Source organism: Acipenser ruthenus, chromosome 31, assembly GCF_902713425.1.
Source record: "Acipenser ruthenus chromosome 31, fAciRut3.2 maternal haplotype, whole genome shotgun sequence".
Classification (NCBI taxonomy): Eukaryota; Metazoa; Chordata; class Actinopteri; order Acipenseriformes; family Acipenseridae; genus Acipenser; species Acipenser ruthenus.
The window spans coordinates 10,706,991-10,725,789 of NC_081219.1; the positions used below are offsets into that span (position 1 = coordinate 10,706,991).

Genomic DNA, 18,799 nt, shown 5'->3' on the forward strand with positions numbered 1-18,799 from the left:
TGAGTCCTCTGGTGATAAAGTTACACCCCCATGAATACACTTCTCATCATGGCAGAGAAAAATCTCCCTGGCCTAGGTTTAGAAACGGATTTATGATGGTCAGAAAGGATTCTATAACTGCAGTGCCCCAGAGTTGATCCCTCGGTTTGCCGCGCGGTTCTTACCCGCTCTCGTTGTCTTTTCCACCAGGTTTGCCAAACTGTTACTGCGCCTGCCGGCCTTGCGCTCCATCGGGCTGAAATGTCTGGAGCACCTCTTCTTCTTCAAGCTAATAGGAGACACGCCCATCGACACCTTTCTCATGGAGATGCTGGAGGCGCCACACCAAATGACCTAAACAAGCAAACAACATGGCCCCCCTGGGATCCCGCCCACCCTCCCTCCATCAGAGAGAGAGAGAGAGAGAGAGACTGATTCATGAAAGTTGGCCCATCCTCATTTTAATGTCTTTTGCCTCGTCAGTTTCTTTTGTGTGTGTATAAGGAGTCCATTTCATAGTGTATGAATCTGTTTTATATATTATATATAAATATATATAGAGAGAGAGAGGAAGCAAAAGAAAATGGACAGAAAAAGAGGGACAGAGGAACTATGAAAGAAATTGAAAACAAAACATATAAAGATATGCCGTATCAGCCAGGTTGGCAGTCTTTAATTGCGGTAAGATACAGTATTGAAGGTATACAACAGCCTTTTGAAAAAGCTATTTTCTGCCTCTGCAATGAATCTCTTCTTACGACAAACCCCTTCTTGTACTTGGCACTTAACTTGCTCCCTGCTTTCTGGTTAATAGTCACGTTTGGATCACTCATTTTATTGCAGGTTTCTGGAGTAGGGCTTTCCTTGGGTAATGGGGGTGGCAGGCACTCCTTTCCCCATATGGGTAAAATCAAGCCCACCAAGCCAACAGCCACTTGATATTATGTACCAGCTGGTAGTTTATTGTACTGAAACAATGTTTCATTTTCAGACATTAATATTGATTGTAATGTTAGCCTGAATGAATCGGGCAGGGCGGGGGTGGGGTTCATTTTACCCATTAATCAGACCTCAATATTAGCCTTACATGTGAAACTGCAGCTCAACAACAACTTCAAGTTAAGGGTGCTTATTCTGGGTGAGAATTAATGGCAGGCCGTTCTTGGAGCTATAAACTAGCTTTGGCTGCCCTCTTGTGGTAGGAAAATAGAACTACAATCTTGCTAATATTTCTACAGGTATTCAGGCAGCAAAAGGCCATCTTCCCAAAACATATGGATAAAAAAGAAAACTAAAAAGTAGCCAAAGTAAAAATGTATTTTAAAAAAGTCATTACAAAATGCACTAGGAGAGTTTATGCATGGTCTGTGCACACCTAAAACATAACATTACAATCTTAAAATAGCTTACCGTGCTTGGAGCCTTTTGGATACTGGGAGTTTAAAATAAGGCTTGGCTTTTCTTAAACCGTTAGGCCCAGTCTTATACCCTGTTTCTAAAAAAGGGTGTTTGTACTGCTGGCCACATCAGCCCTGGCCAGCCACAGCCACTTTTTCTGGCCTGGTTTGCTATATCTTACCCGATGTGTCCAGACCTGGTCACAAAGGAACTACGTTATCACGTAGCAGGAAAGCGTGCGCTGGATAAGAAGCCGACAAGGCAACAAAACTACACATTTTAAGTCCCCGGCCCGCAGTGGAAATTTGCCATTGGTGTCGATAAGTGACCCTTTGATTTAGAATGAGACAGAAGTTGTAAAAGAAAAGTCAGCAAGCCAAATAGTGACCAGGGTATTGCTAAATTTAGCAATTTAAAATGATGCCGGATACATTATTAGGAAAGCACTGGTACTTTCCAGCAGTAAAGCAGATGGCAAGGTGTTGCTATGAAATGCAGGGTTAATTCTGCCTTGCAAGAAACGAATTTGAGTAACTAAACGGATAAAGAATCACACTTTCACGGGTCAGACAGGTGTCATTTGTGTTCAAATGAAAAACAAATGCGGTATATGTACCATAAAGCTATATTTTGTCTATATGTAAATTATGTGTGTATTTAATTATACTGGTTTTATCTAGAAAAGAGGGATAGAGATATGCAATTGAAAATATGACTAGAAGTATGGACTGCTGATCAATCAACAATACAGCTATCCCCCCCCCCGCCGCTTCCCAACTTTACAATGAAATCCAATAGGAATCTGGCGTGTCAGACAAGCCTGCCAGCTATTTAACTGGCCAGCTTTTAATAACTACTCTGAAAAGATCTTAACCTTGTAAGTTACCTTTACGCTATCCGTAATACTATGCAGGAAGTGCCTCTTTTAAGATGGCTTGTATATGTATATGTACCACACGCTTTTTTCAGTGCATACTCAATGAGTTCTGTTGTGTACCTAGTGACTTCCAAACTACTCTATGAATTCCTGCCCCACAAAACCAAACCCGAATTGACACAGAGGCACTTTCTGAAAATGCCACTTTTATCATCATCTGCATTAAATGTAAACCTATGGAAGTGACAAAACAGAGCTAGGTATCTAATACCTGTTGCTAGGAGCTTGTGCATCTATTTTCAGATGCCCCATGGTTAGAAGAGGCGAGGTAGTTTTAGTCTAATATGGCATGTACTAAATGCCTTAGCCGTGGCAACCTAGTGAAAACAAAACAAACAAAAAAAAAAATTAAATCTATTTTTGTACAAATGTAATTTTATCCCTTGCCTATATTCTGAATGTTTCTTTTCTTTCCTTCTGTGGACTGTTGTATACATTATTTGTGTAAATGTTGATTTGAAAAAGAATAGTTTCAGAACAAGGGGAGGTAGGAGGGGATCAGGAGGTTTGGGAAGTCTCCCCTTTTCCCTTCCCTGGAATTTTGGCATTTCTCGCAGTTTGTTTTCACAGCTGCAAGATCAGATGGTGAATATTTCTGTATTTGCTGCAAGAAATGCCAGCATCTCATCGACGCTGGAATTGTCAGAAGTGTTTTTTTTTGTTTTTGTTTTTTTTTTATGGAAAAAAAAGCAAAGAAAAAAGTTCTGTTCTTTATGGGTGTTCTCTGATGCTCTGTTTCTCTTAATGATAATCTTATTAAAAAAAATATTTGCAGAATAGTTTGGTTTGATGTTTGACCTTATCCTACAATGTTAATATTTATTAACCCAGGAACTCAAGAGCAGATGCCAGCGAGATACCAGCCTCTGGAGGACAAGCCCTGCAGGTGTCTGCCTTGAGCTCACTGGGCGCCTGGCCAGCAGGGTTCGCTGTAGTGTGATAAGAAGCATTCCCTGCCGGTATTACCTTCCTAACCCACGGGAGCGCCAGAGCCAATGCAACTCTCCCTTCAGAGTCCTAGCGAAGACTTTGCACAGCCAGGACGCGAACCTGCGCTGTATGAAGTATTTATGGAATTTGATGCATTACTGTGAGACTTAACTTTTGTGATTAACAACAGGGGGAGACAAGTTAAAAATGCTCCAGAAATTAAAGTAGCCTGTCCTCAAATGAGGACTATGACAGTTAGTGGGTTAGTAAGAACGCAGTGCTGTGCTTTAGTTACCAAACACATCAAGGCTTCAGAGTTTAGGGGACCCCACGGGAAATAATCCAGGGCAGCAAATTTTTGGTGAGCAAAATAATTTGTTGATATAATTGTCAGCATACCCGTAGGTTAGCTTCACAATTTGTAACTAACTTTACATTGTTTAACGTGTAAAGTTAGCTGGATATTCAATTCTGTCCAGTTTAACTTTTTTGGCTCTGGTCTTACGACATGGCCAAGAACAGGTCAAAATAGACTAAAAAAAATATTTAGCTAACTTTACACTGCAAAGTCACATTTCCCAGTAAATAATTGATTAGTAATGGAACTACTTTATAAACATGTTACATGTTTTATGTTTTTCTGAATTTTGATGATCCTTACAGGGAAATATTCACCTAACAATCACTATTCCTTTTCAGTTCTCTATAATGAATTACAGGACACAATTAGAAGAGAATGTGCGAACGGCACACATGACATTGTGGACAATGTCCCAGCTAACTGGAATTAAAAAAAAAAACAGCATTGTGTGCCAGCTCCATGGTGACGCTCAATTTTCTGCAATATTTTCTCTTATGGTGTTTATGAAATCCAGTCTATGGGTAGATAGGCAATATGCAGTATTGAATGAAGCACAAACACTACATGTAAAAAACACTTTATTACACCTTGGTTCATTGTCAAAATGAGCATTCAGAAAATCGGAAGCATTTAAGCGGATACAGATATGGTTTTCATGCTGTCCTTTTAACACGGTAGATTGATATTTGAAATCCTTCGACAGTTTTTCCCTCACTGTATTTTGGAACGACAAAGGCTTCAGAGTATGAATTGTTCAATACCAGCATGAAAATCATGAAACAAAAATTTCAGGGAAAAAAAAAAATTCTATTATATTGCATCTAAAAACATCACATACGCAAGAAATATAAGCAACGATACAGAACTTTAAAAACAGCAACATTACATTGTTCTGTTTTTTCACAATGCACCCAAAGTATTTTCTTTGGTGAAATCCTATTTGGTCACTGTTTTAAGTCGCATCAAAGATGCTCTCTTGTTGCATGGCGTCAAATCGCACTGCAACACAGGGAGTCAGCTGTACATTTCCGTGAACGTTTAAGAGAAAGGATGTTCAGAACGATAATGGTTCTGCGGATTTTAGACCCATTTTAATGCTTTTATTTTAAAAGGAGAGCATTATTGATCCTTAGTATCTGTATGATTTTGTCCACAAATCCGCATCGCATGATAATAGTGTTCAGATGCCTACTTAATGGGAAACACAGTACTGAAAATGGCCAACACATGGAGCAACGCATCATTCTCGTACAAGAGAGGACCTTCAAGGATGTGGGAGTCAACAAGAAGTCAGAATGTACACCAATAACCCAGTGGTTTCATTTTCCACAGGTACGAGAGTCATCTGAAGGACTGGGGAGAGAGACAACAGCAAGCTTGTCTGTCGTTTACTCATCCTGGCAACTAATCCATAATTAGATTGTAGAACTGGCACTGCCATGTGTAAAAACAATATAACCAGCAAGCACTTCTGATCTGACGTTCTTCATTGGCATTAAACAAGCTTTACTACAATAAAAGAAGTACCTGTTATTGATAAGGTCAGTCTACATTTTATGAAGGTTTGCAGGTCAGCATCACATCTTGTAACTAGAGGTGGACTTGAGCTGAACAACAAGTATGTGATTGGCTTGTGAAGAAAAAATAAATAAAAGAAAAAAGACAGAAGTAGGAACATCCAGTACATGCAGTAGAATCCAGATAAACCATAGCGAAACTGAGGAGCTTGGTTGTTAAAAGGCCATGTGTTTTACTGTCTTGTAATGGGGACAGAGAGCACACTATGTTGCATCACATTAAACAACTTAAATCTCACTGGCCACAGAAAAAAAATTGCACTTGCCACAAGGACCCAATGCATGCGGTCTGGGAAAAAAATTAAAAACTTACATAAAATCGGTTATTTGAGAAGAAAAAAAAGGCTTCATACTCTTGTACATGTAAAGCAGCTACCCAACATTGAAAAAATCCTACAGTAAAAAGCAAATTCTGATTTTGTGCATAATTAATCCAATCAGAAGGTAATATGCAACTTTATATAAAGGGTTGCCAAATATTTACAATTACAAAACCAGCAGAACATCTGCTGCACATACCACTTAAAGTTCTAAAAAGCCATGTCAATTAAAGCTGTATCAAGATGAACAGTTAAATGTCAAAGGAATGCAAGTCAAGGCACTGGCTGAATCATCTGTCTACTTCATTTGAGTGTTTCGGACATTTGTCAATTATGAAAGTGAACCTTGTTTTTTTTGTGTTATTTATTTATGAACGATATTCATCTTAACAAAATGGAACACACACAGCTTACATACAAGTCTTAATCCAAAAGTAGCTCTAGAAAAAAAGGGTCTCTACCTAATAAAACACTCCCTCTTAAACCGTAAAGCAGCTCCTTAAAAACAACACACAGCCATGTCTGGCAGTACACAGTGCTAAACCCCAGTACCATTTGGCATACCGTAGTATAAATGCATTGGTACAAGTACTGTCAAAATGAGTAGATTTTAAAATCAATAAGGGTTGCTAAACTGGGAGCAGGAGGTGCAGAATGACAGGCTAAATAATCCTGTTACCGCATATGTATCGATTTGTTTGGCCTTAGCACTGTGCCAAGGACTCTCTGGAGGCACCGTGTCTTGAGGGATTAAAAACTGTCAGACGACATGCAACACAGGTACATCGTTTTTGTTTTGTAATTTTTTTTTTCATGTTTTCCACCAGCCACCATGTTTCAATGTCATAAGACACCCATTGAGTCCTTTCCTCAAATCAAAACAATTTAGAGAAAATGATTTCTGCCAACCCGCCACTTTACTGGGCCTGTCGAGAGTCCGCCTTTTATTGTGTTGGTATTTATTAAGATACAAAAATCTATCAGAAATGCCACCTTTAACTGTTTTAAAATGTCTACAAACATAAGGGTATAGTGGAAGAACCCTTGTTCACTAGAGTTAGAGCTAGGTAAGTGGCACAGCATTAGCGTGTATGAAAAAGCGATGTGAAAGTACTGGTTACTGAACTGCAACGATAGGAAACCCAATTCTAGTTACTTATCAGCATTACACTTCTAAAGCTAACTTTTTACACATAGTTCTTTAGTTATGCATTTACCTTCATTTTTTTGTTTTTAATTAAACACAAAAGTTGTAATTCGCTTTTTTTTAAATAAGGCAATGAAAAAGTATGTGGTTTGGGATTAGTTTGCTCCAATCAAGACAGTTTGTCCACTTTCTCAACAACTCAAACTTGTTTGCCTCCATACTGAATTTCTTCGTTCCGTCACACTGCTGCCAGCCCCAGATCATGAATTATGTTCCTGCTGTATAAAGTCCTTGTTGGGGGGGAAAAAAATAATAAAATAAAAATAAAAAAAAACTCCTCTCTGGCTTAGCAGTCGCTCCTCCAAAGTTTGATGGTTTTGTCGTTTTCTAGCGCTGCTGACGCAACTATGTTTTCTGTTGGGTGACAGGCTGTTGAGATAACGACATCTAAAAAGAAGCACAATGCAACACATGTTAAAGGTTAATGCCCAACACATGTGAAATCAGCATAGGCACATTACGAGATCCTTCAGGTCAACTGCTGACAAGTACAGCACATGAATCAAAACTTACTTTATAATCATAGACACTGAACCTCAAAACGGTTGTCATTACATGCATTACATTTTTTTTTACCATTTCTACATTTTAAACATGAATGACACTCATCCACCAAAAGTCATTTTGCAAATATTTTAAAAGTATGTTACTGCATCTTCGGCAAGGTATATTTTTATATTAACTAGTACAGAAAGGAGTGAGCCCTGCCCCCAAAGACCACGAGCTGACCAGTGACTGTCCCTTACCTGTATGGCCCTGTAGTTTCTGCACAATCTCCTTGGTTTGTAGATTCCAGATGTACACCATATTGTCCTCCGAACCAGACACAATCCACTAGAAAACAGCAGGCCACAGCTCAAAACTGGGGTTTCATATCAGGTGCAACCCAGAACAATTAAGTCTATGGGTATAATAATTGGCTCATTTGATATTCAAAGACATTTTAGCAAATCCATTTAAACTCACCATTTATATTTAGTTTTAAAGGATCTAAAAGACCCACCACCAACAATCTTATAAAACAACTTAAAACAGCAATTTAAATACAAGCTAGCAATTCAACTTACCTTGCCACCAGTGACTGAGAAATTGGCAAATATACAATATTTCTCATTTTTGTGTCCAGTGTATGTCTTCAGGCACTGAAAAACAAAATGAAAAGGAGTGTCTGGTGGATCTGGGATGTTTACTTTTAATTCTCAAAACTTTACTTTAGCACTTCCAGATCATTAATGCAGAAACTCTACCAACAAACTGAAACCATCAAAAGAAAACATACCTTTCCTTTACTGTAGTCCCACAGCTTCAGAGTACTGCAAACAGCAACACATACAAATGAAAGGAAAATGTTAGCGAAATATCAAAGTCACAACTTCAAGTATTTATTTTAATAAATTACAATATTAGCATATTCATTCAGATACCTTGTTATCTGTTTTACATTTTAAAAAATCCTGAATTTCACTTCAGGTTTAGGGGCTCAGACTTACTTGTCCAACGTTGCCGCCAGGATGTATTTGCCATTAGGAGAAAATTTCACAAATGACACTGGGGGGTTATCATCATCTAAAAAGGAGAAATATAACTGGGAGTAAAGATATGTCAAGTCTTTATCTTACATACACAGATTTTTTTTTTTTTAAACTAAAATTAATTTACAGTTGAAGTACTGTAGCACACAATTTGGCTCCTTAGATTAGTGCTTCCCAACCTTTCACAGTCTTTGAACACGTGACAGGTAGCCTTTGGTTCTGTTGAAGCAGAGACCGTAAAATAATTCTCATGCTAGAATAAATCAATGACCGGGAAATAAGTGCAACTAAGTATTTCGGAGGCACAGGGTTTGTTGAGGTGTTGCATTTTGGTTCATGGGGAACAGTTAGATGCATGAAAATTTGGGGACCTCTGCTTTAGGACATTAATGACCCATTACCAATCAAAGTAATTACTAGGTAGTTATCATACTCACCAATAAGCGTTTTCAGACACTGGCCCGACGCCGTGTCCCAGATTCGACTGCAAGGACACAGAAACGTTAGAGACCTGATTAACATGTCTATTGATGTTGTCCAGAGAATTATTGATCCCATCTCCTTACATGATGCATGGTTTATTTGAATGATCTAAACCACGGCGGCTATTAATGTCGCTGCCCTGAAATCCTGCTCTGCTGTACATTAAAATAGAGCTCTATGAATTGAAATTATTGACTAAATAAATAAAACATAAAATCCACTTCATAGAAGCCCAAAGTATATTGAAGGTGACTAAATAGGCTATGCAAATGAAGAGACTTACCAGAGTCCGTCATAACTGCTGGAGACAATCAATGACCCATCTCTATTGAAATGCACCTGCAGAAAAAACAAAAAATAAAACTTTATATCCTAGTTGGACAAAGCCATTGACAAATCAAACTAAAAGAAATACACACCCACAAAGGTTTACTACGTATGCATGCAGACAGTCACAAAGAAACTGTTTCAGTTGGTTGTTCTTTACCATTCATATGGTACATAAACACATCAACACAAACCAGTGCATGGAGAGAGTAGAACTGAAGGGGGGGCTTTGTGGTTAGAATTAATGAGAATGGAGACAACTGTCTGTTTTTAAACAGACCAAGAACACATGGAATTTTCCATGCAAACCAAAAAATAAATAAATTAAGTAGAAAATAAGTACAGGGTGCATTTGGAATAAAACCTGTAAAATTCCAAATTATTTTCCGTTTCTAATCTAAATCAGTAAAAAAAAAAAAAAAAAAAAAAGTTTCGTAAGGCACTGAGCAGCCCAAATGAGCTGCATTTTTGCCACTCATTGTTCTGGATAATGTTTCAAATAAAAACATCTGGCACAATACATATCTGTATGCAGCATAAGCAAACTCAACTTACACGCCTGCCTCATTCAATACAGTGGATTTTGCTCAGACACAGTTGCACATTTTAAAAATCATATGTTATGAGGGGAAATGGAATAAGTAACAGAGAAAGACTCACAGCAGAGACTGGGTCAGAGTGTGCAGGCAGGGTCTTCAGACACTTCCCAGTTTTGACATCCCATATCCTCACACTTTCATCAAACTGCAGGGAGAACAGTTCACAAACCTAGCTTAGTCTGTGCCAAATACCTCCAAAGCTAGATCAATAAGTAATGCAAGCCAATTATAATCTTCAGAATACAAACCAGAATACACACATGCAACAAAAGAGTATTCAATTAGTAAGTGAATATGTTATAAAGTCTCTTTAAAATACAGACATACTGTGAACTTTCACGAAAACAAAAATCAATCATATTTAGTTCAGATCAAAAGGTTCTTTGGTTTGGAATAGCCAAGAAGAAATCCTCAGATTTCCCCGAGAGCAAATCCATTTTTCTCAATTATAACATGCATGCAGCCAACACACATGTATCGCATTTAAAAATGTGTGTTACTAAGGCTGAGGCGATGCACTGTATCGTTTGACAACTATCGACAGTCAAGCCTGTGCAGCGTTTTTGTGTAAAGGAAAGCTTTTATGTTTTATTAAATTTGGAATCGGCAATTATTTCTTGCATTAAGCTGCAGAGCTTCTCTGCTCCCCTCAGGTCTGACTCTCTGAATCTGCATGTGATTGAGCTCACTTTCTCCCCCTGTTTACTGATGGGATTGGATCTGTGCAGGAGTCTTCAAAGTAACAGAGCAAGTGAAGAGCGTTGTGCTAGAATTACAAGTACTGTATCGACCGAGATACAATGCCTTTCAATGTTTGACAATTATTTTCTAAAGTAAGACAAGAAAAGTAAAGAAAGTAATGTTTGTGATACTCCAGTAACTAATTAGCGTGACCATTTAATGAGATACAGAGGTCGCGCTAGCCTTAAAAAATGTGCATTTGTAAAAAGCATACCATCTCAAAAATCTGTGTTTTCAACCACAACATCTGTGTTTTTAACATATTGCATAAACAGTTGTATTTTCCAGTGTAACTATTTCAGATTAACGAAGTTAACACGCAAAACAGTACACAGTATAAATAATGGTAGTAGAAATAGACAAAGACAAGCTTACTGTGAAACGTTTTCTTTTGAAAATCCCCCCTTCACAATGTAAAAATCAGTGTTGTAGAACATGTAATAATGTCTCTTAATGTTTAAAGGTGCTTTCTGTTTTCCTTTTAGCAACCAAGTCGAAAATGACTTGTGCGCTTTCCAAATCAAAGTCTTAATAATGCTCAGGAGCTTCCGTTGAAATTGTCATGTTTTAGATGATCCTCATGTAAACGAGAGTGTTTGCTGATCTGTACTCTGCTCTGACAGCTAAAACTCCATTCTGCTGGTACACAAGTTACAGGTATCGTAATTGCTGCAAGTTTTGCAAAAGCAGGAAATAGTTCTCAATAAAAACCCTGCTGGCCTCATCCATGATCTTTAAACCATGATTTTTGAGCATGTGTTTTGCTTGTCCAAATTATTGCCTGACAGTGTCAACAGGTAAGATGCTCGGATACAGATTACTGAGTCGCTCTAACACCAGAGATGTGTGCAGTGCTATATGGGATAAAGAGAGGATGCAGGGAGCGGTGGAACCATTTTTACATGTTGCATTGCATAAAACTACTTCGTAATATAAACAAAATTATTGGACAGGTATGAAAAAGGGAAATGTTGTCTTATACATCTGCGTTTTAGAAACGCACTGCTGTTTTGTGTTTTATTAAATGTCCTGCATATATATGGTACTCCTCAAAACTTCAAACAAAATCTGCACGTGCCAGACATCGCTTAATTAAAACAAAATGTGGACACTATCATGTTCCTTAACACAATTCAAATATAAGCAACAGACAACACTCTTGTTACTAAACTGCTGTGGACAGCGATACATTTTTTTAATTTGTTTTTTTCTCCTGATTGGTTGTTACTCTGATTGTACCCCAACTGGTACAAATCAACGAATAACGTAAAATAAATAAATCATATATTTGATTACTACTGTATCATAAACTGGTGTAACCAATTTAATACACATCATTTTAAAGTGTTATTTGCAGTGTTACACAGTAATCCACAGCTCCACATGTATTATTGCATTTTTTTGTTATCCTTTCATAACGTCGATGAATCAGCTTTTTTTTGGAGAACGATAAATCGATAGTGAAAAATTACGCATCGCCCCAGCCGTGTGTGTTACTGTAATCAGCAAACAAATTTAAAACAACTTTAAAATGACTTACTGATCCCGAGACAATCAGATTGGATTGAGGGTTGAAGTTACAGCAGAATACATAGTTGCTGTGGCCCTTCAACGTTTTCAGACATTTACCCTGTTGGGGACCAAAATGTTACATAAGTACACTAGAGTAAAATATTCAATTAGAAATCAAACTCCAGTGTCACTAAATTATACTTGCATCTAGAATTGTGAAACGCATATGGGTTAGGTAGTTATTTTATAACCCCATGCACAGAATAAGTTTAAGGCCTGGATTTCCCACAACCTTAACAGGCGTAATTACAAAGTGTGACTGTAGCATCATTTTGACCCTATAGCTGCACAAGGAGGAAAAAGATAGCATATGTGTATTGTTACATGGTGCAGTTTCTATGGGGGTCTAAGGGAAACGGTAAAAGCAGCCAGACACCAGTATATACTACGGTGAGGCCACAGTGCTGATAAAGCCAGCAAAGGTTATTGCTCGATAAAATTAAAATCTGTCAAATTCCTGTGACTTAAATGGCTCTTCCTTTATGCATTTGAGCACAGACAGCCAGTTTTAGCAGCAAGGCAATACTGTATTTATGACATTACAGAACAAACAAGGATACAATTCCACCTGTTTTCATGTGCAACACTCCCATGCCAATTTACAAGAATAAATGTGATCTTGTCGAGCCTGTAAACAGCTAGCGAGATAAGATGCATGTAAATGCCTTAGTGATGGTTTCTGTGACCTTGGCGACTGCTGAATTGATGAGAACCCAGCAAACTCTCTTACCGAGCTGACATCCCATATTTTAAGAGTTTTATCATCAGAGGCAGACACAAGGAGGTTCGAGTCAGAGGACCAGGCAACATCAGAGATGCCCTGAAAAACAAAACCAACCCCATATGAAGCAGTACATTCAATGCTGTCGAATTAAAGCAGCTATTTCAGTTCAGGCATATTTACACATTTGTTACTGGTTAAGCTAAACATGCCTGTTACGTCATACAATGCAATAAAAGCAGATGATCTAGAACACATTATAAAGGCAAATCTCCCTATAAATTATGACCATCCAATTTCAAAACACATGCATAAATAAAAATGGCAAACTGAAACCTTAAGAAAACCCACAAAATAAAGTTTGACGTACAAGTTTGTGTCCAGATATTGTTTTCTCAAACTTCCCGTCATATGCTCCCCATATTTTGATCAGTTTATCAGCAGCTGTAAGCACAGAAAGACTCCTTAGGGATACAGATGTTCACAGGCAAATACATACACACAAACACACACCCAGTGGATGATGTTCTCTACACATTACACAATAAACAAACTAATGAGATGATGCCTTTCTAAGTAAAATGAACGGGGGGTTGAAATAATTGTAACATCTACTGTAAACACATTATTAGAGGTGCTCTATAATTTTTGTAAACGTACACAAGCATTTAGGCAGTACTTGAAAATGCTGAAATGCATTAGAATATTTGTCATTTTATTTTTGGTGGTGACTTTTTCAGATTTTGAGGTTTAAACGTCTAGCACATTCCAGTTTCTGGCAAACGGATGGCAGGTACACCGTAATGCGCTCCAGACAACGAGGAATATAAGCATTTCTTAAGAAAATCTATTTGTACTTACAGGAGCTTGCCAGCCACTCTCCACTGGGGCTGAACTTCACAGATGAGACAGCTTTTGTGTGTCCTGCTAACGTGAACTTCAAGGTGTATGTTGGCTTCAGAGGAGCTGACTGTTGGACAATACACAGATTATATATATATAAAACTATTTCTTTACATTACATCTTTTGATATGTCACGTTAACACCTAACATAAATGTGAATCGTACCATTTGAAACCACAAGGGAACTCTGTATAAACACCACCTTTTTACTTCTCTGCAAGACTTTGCAAATCACTACAGAAGTAAGGTGGAAATGTATGTTCAAATACTGAAAGCCAATGCATTCACAAATAAGAGTATATTTTAAACATATAAAACACATTGCACAATCGACCACAATCCCAGTAGCTCAAATACAGATTTTTAATCCAAAGTAGAAGAGGCCATCACACTTCAAAAAGGGCCTTTTCCTAAAATGTAATCTCATTTAAATCAAAAAGGCAGGTCACATGCTCAAGAGACAGTAGATTCATTTATACTGTTATGCATCTGAAGTATGAAAAATGTTTATAAATGTATGTAGGTTTAACACTGGTATAATACGACATGCGTCCTATAAGCTTCATTTCCTACCTTGCTCTGACTTGCAGATGCTGATGGAGTAGACTGTGTTTTAGTTGCTTCAGTCTCAGGTTTCTTCTCTTCTGTTGCCATGGTTACAAGTGAATCAGAATATCTTCCCTAATGTGGAAGGTGTCAGCACAACCCACCAGCACAATCTAGAAATTAAAATAATATTTTACAAATCTAGTGGTAAATAAACTAAATAGTCAACACACACAATGCCTGGTTTGGCAGGTTCACAGCCCGCCAAATTGCATGATACTACAATATAACAAATTATATTGTAATACTTAAAAGTTGTGAATAATGGTTTATGTTCGAACCTAAAGACGACACAATGTATTATTTAAACCGCATCATGAAAGCCTGGAACCAGACTGCAGTGTGTGATGCATTAAGTTTCTGGGTCTCGTGACGTATACAAAACGATTTATTTTCTGTGTTAAGTAGCAAGTGCATCCAGTGCGGAGTAAAGGACTGTATAAAATGACAAAACAACGAAAGGCATACATAAAAATCATTCTTTTAGACAGAGGCTGTTAATTAATGCAAGGATTAGAAATGTATAATAAACATTACACTTGCCATTTCAATAATTTACCCATACAATATGCTAAAACAACATCAGGCCGAAACCTTGAACAACCACCTCAATAAACCTGTGTCTATTCAGAATCCAGTGCTGACTGTGGTATGAATGAAACACAACAGGCATTGATGTCTGTCAAGCGGTCTCCTGCAATGCAAGCCAGCTGATGGATGCACAGTACTCGCTTCCCAAAAAACATAACCTTAAAGAATATAAAATACATTAAAATAATAAAATAAAATATTTTCTAGTAGAAGCAGAATTGGACTACGTCGGCTACTGCATAAAAACACACTTGGGGACATACGCTTCCAACGGATTATTTTCGTATGAATTGGTTTGGTTTTAAAGCAAATTGCGTTCATTGAATGTAGTCGCAATGCTGCGATGAAACTGGTTTCTAGATGAGATTGTATTGCTTGTCATCCAGTAATACGAGTAGCTAGCTCAAAGGAAAAGTCGGTATGGGTTTCTTACTCTATTGTGGCACTCGTAAATATCGCCAGTATACGTGCTAGGGTCGTTATGTATAAGTACAGTAATACTGGAGTATGTAGAGTCCTTGTATTGCTATACGTTTCACATTGTATCGATTGTGTATTGTACAGACTATGCTACGTGCTACATTTAGAAATAAATAAACAACGTCCGTTTGGTTTTTTACCGTGGATGCAGTAATTTGTGTGCAATAGTAGCAATTTGAGATGTAATATGGTTGTGCTATTTAATTGTAGACGCGAGGCCTGGCTCGAAAAAAAAAGCATCACTCAGTTTGGACCAGACAGATACTCGCCCTGGCCAACAACCCTACGTGTACGTCCACTCTTAAAAGTTTATAAATGAATGTTTAACACGGTATCTTTACTGGAATATCGGAAGCTCAATTTCTGTTGAAATCCCACGAATACATTCCATCGACGGCGCTGGGACCAAAATTCATGCATGATTTCTTTTTTTTGCACATGAATTATTTTTTCTATTCCTTCCATTCAAACAATAAAACGCGAACTTACTCACCCCTCGGATGTCGGCTTTGCAGTACAGCTCGCCTCTTTATAGGTAAGTCTCCAGATTTAACGATTGTACGAAAACCTCTTTTGTACAGTAATGTGAATTTTTTTCCCCCCTGTTGAATTACAACGAAGGAACCTTGGCTTTACTCCTCAGGCGGGGAATGTGGCGACCGACAGCCACCGCGCATGTGCGTGGGCAATACAGGCACAATACATACGGCAACCAAGGAGGGACATCGTGTTGAAACGACCAAGGCACAGCATTTTCGAATGTTGATCATTGTGTTGGTTTTGCAGGACAGACAGAGGCAGCATGCAACGTGGTTTCATAAAAGGTAATACAGTCATCTAGGAAGTGTCACATGCAAATTTTAAAATACCTTTTTATTATTTTTTAGAATATATAAACACTACATGCATCCCTACAATAAAAAGGCTATAATGATGTTTTGGAAAGAAAAGCAACCACCACTTACAATGTGGAAAAAACATAACACTGGATGTCATACGCTTGACTCGTGAAACACACGCATTTGGACATTGTCTCACACACACGCACACTCTCACTTCATAAAATCTCACACACAGGACTCATCTAGTTTGCGCTCACTGAGAAAGTCTGGAAATGTATGAACTGCCCCACCCCAGAGGTGTCAATCACTGTGATATGGAAATTGTATTTGCTACATATGTCAGTTATACTAGTTTGGATGGCAAGGAAATCATGTTGGTTAAGAGAAGTAATGTGTTGCCTAGCAATAACCAATAACCAACACATTTAACCAATTGCTTAAAACCAATACGTTTTAAGACATGCTGTGCATGCCTACTGATCACACAGAGAGAAGGAGAGTGAAGGCAAGATGTTGGCCAAACGGAAATTTGAAGGCGCTCACAAGTATAGAACAAAATTCAATCCGGAGTGGTCATCTTCTGCACCAGAATGGTGTTGCATACATTTTTTTGTGCCAACTTGTTCTCCTTTGCAAGAAAAGGTGTCCAAGGCTGAGGTGCTATTTTCTAATTTTCTTGCTGAACACAATCTGCCAATCGCCACTGCGAACCACAATGGGCCTTTAGTAAGGGCTGTTTTTCCCCCCGACAGGGAAATCGCCAAAGCTTATATTCAGCTGTGGCGAAAACATGCTGTATAATTAATGATGCACTTGCCCCACACTTTCTTTCACCTACAGTAGTCCATTAAATCAGGCCCGTTTTCAATCGGCATGGAGGGAAGCAATGACTGGCCTCAAGAAAATGAATCCAGTCACTGTTCGTCTATGCTACAGTATGTATGTATTCATTTATTTTGCAAGTTACTGACAATTGATAGGCTGTACTTTGCTAGCGGTCATTGTTTTGTATGTTTAATTAAATTGCTACTTATTTAGTATTCAGATAATCTCACGCATTGCAGTTTTCAGAACTTGAGATCTCTGCACCGGTGTAGGGCCAGAAAGTGATACATCATCAAAATGAGGTACGCGTTCCTGTTTAACGCCAAAAAATGGTACGCTGTCAATGCTGTGATCGATTACTGCACACTACGAACAATACAAACTGTAGTTCACCCAAAATAATGTATATGTTTACAATTTTAGATAACCCAGTTTGTTGCTCATCATTTAAAGTCACATACATTTACTGAATTGTGAAAATAATTATATTAAAAAGAACTTTAAGGGCCAAAGTCAGTTCATCGTACCCCTTTCAGCAGGTGTTTCCTTGTTTTCTGAGCTAAAATCATTTGCACGTAATCATTTGCATGTACCATTTTTAATGCACAGCACAAAACAACACAACGCCAGTGTTCCAGACTAGTTACTAATAAATGTAAATCATGAGTTCTATATGACAGCTTTGGTGTTCCACAATCGTGCTCAGTTTTATAGGAAAACACAATTCCTGTTTTCTAAATGTTCACAGAAAGGCTGATTTATTATCACAATGAAGTAGAGATGTTCCACCCTAGTTTCAAATCTAAAGGTTATCTGAAAGCACGCTCTTGCCAGTGATAGTTTGGTGGTAAACCACAGACAAGATCTGCGGTAACTTTCACCCTCTGTTAACTCTGGGTAAGACATACGCATTGAATTACTTTACACTTACACTGGATGGGTTATGTAGCCTTAGGACCGAACACTAATTGTAAAAAGCACACAGGCTAGATTTGATTGCACGTGGTTATAACCTTACATTAGTGACATTAAAATAAAATACAATATTAGAGAATCGAAAGGCAAAAGAAAAGTAAAAAAAAAAAAAAAGATTATATGATTAACTGGCAACAACTATGTAGTACATTTTACTGCACTGTACTTATTCTCTATCTGTGTGAATATTGGCACATCAGACTCATGTAAAGGTCGGTCTTCATTGTTTGTTTTGCTTTGTGCATCTGTTTTTCTATAGTATGACTGCCTGTATTGCTTTATAGAAACCTTAAGTAATCTTTTTAGACATACAATTGGACCCATCCACCAGAAAGATATTATTTTCAAAGAAATCCAAGTTCAAAATGTACATCATTTTGTTTGTGTAGTATTTAGGACAAGGAGATTATGGATCCCAGTACAGAAAACCCACAGACCAAAGCCAGGACTACCAAAAGGTAAACTCAGCTGTCATGCAAATATTAGGACATTCACTGAATACATGAACATATGTACACCCCTTTCCCCCATCTGCCATTTAAAAGACAATTTCTCTCAAGCAATAATAAAAAGACCATTTTTCAAAGCCTCCACCACTACCACCACACACACACATCTGTGTTGTAACTAGCTGGGATAACAGTATTACATGTACAAAATGTTGTTCTTTTTTTATTTAATACGGGAGAATCGCAACCATCAGAGGATCGAGAGCGTGAAGCCGTGTCTGCTTGGGATTGGTGGCTGGTGCACTGGGGCGTGCCCTGGGCGTGGGGATAAATAGCAGGCTGCTGCAGCTGAGGAGCTGCTGTTGAGACTGAGAGACAAGCTGGAGTGAGAGAAAGAGCGCAGAAAAAACAGCCAATGAGAGCAGAAGAGAAGCGGGACTAAA

General features: G+C 38.1%; 2 protein-coding genes across 4 annotated transcripts in view; one reads left to right on the forward strand and one right to left on the reverse strand.

Moving 5' to 3' along the window:
* The window catches only part of LOC117396884 (retinoic acid receptor RXR-alpha-A), a 110,676-nt gene extending 107,583 nt beyond the window's left edge, over positions 1 to 3,093 (forward strand). For all 3 annotated transcript variants that reach the window (XM_034909092.2, XM_034909093.2, XM_059005255.1), the window contains one exon: positions 190 to 3,093. In XM_034909092.2, the coding sequence (XP_034764983.2) occupies positions 190 to 337 (148 nt within the window). In that variant the 3' untranslated portion in view covers positions 338 to 3,093. The remainder of the gene's footprint in view (positions 1 to 189) is intronic.
* A 1,072-nt stretch (positions 3,094 to 4,165) lies between these two features.
* LOC117974019 (WD repeat-containing protein 5-like) lies at positions 4,166 to 15,928 on the reverse strand. Its single transcript, XM_034928197.2, has 14 exons — positions 15,759 to 15,928; positions 14,162 to 14,307; positions 13,546 to 13,654; positions 13,055 to 13,128; positions 12,694 to 12,783; positions 11,932 to 12,021; positions 9,712 to 9,795; positions 9,008 to 9,063; positions 8,679 to 8,725; positions 8,200 to 8,275; positions 7,989 to 8,022; positions 7,777 to 7,851; positions 7,456 to 7,543; positions 4,166 to 7,096 (listed from the first exon to the last, which is right to left on the reverse strand). Exons 2-14 carry the CDS (start codon positions 14,240 to 14,242, stop codon positions 6,996 to 6,998), a joined length of 1,005 nt encoding a protein of 334 aa, XP_034784088.1. The 5' UTR covers positions 14,243 to 14,307; positions 15,759 to 15,928; the 3' UTR covers positions 4,166 to 6,995.
* Between the last annotated feature and the right edge of the window lie 2,871 nt (positions 15,929 to 18,799).

What these genes read in the sequence shown, in the direction of transcription:
- LOC117974019 (XM_034928197.2), bottom strand. Translation starts at nt 14,242, where the DNA reads ATGGCAACAGAAGAGAAGAAACCTGAGACTGAAGCAACTAAAACACAG. An exon ending in GGGACTACAGTAAAGGAAAG is followed by an intron (nt 7,852 to 7,988) that starts GTATGTTTTCTT and finishes TTTGTTTTTCAG; the next exon opens with TGCCTGAAGACATACACTGG. An exon ending in GAAACTACAGGGCCATACAG is followed by an intron (nt 7,097 to 7,455) that starts GTAAGGGACAGT and finishes GCTTCTTTTTAG; the next exon opens with ATGTCGTTATCTCAACAGCC.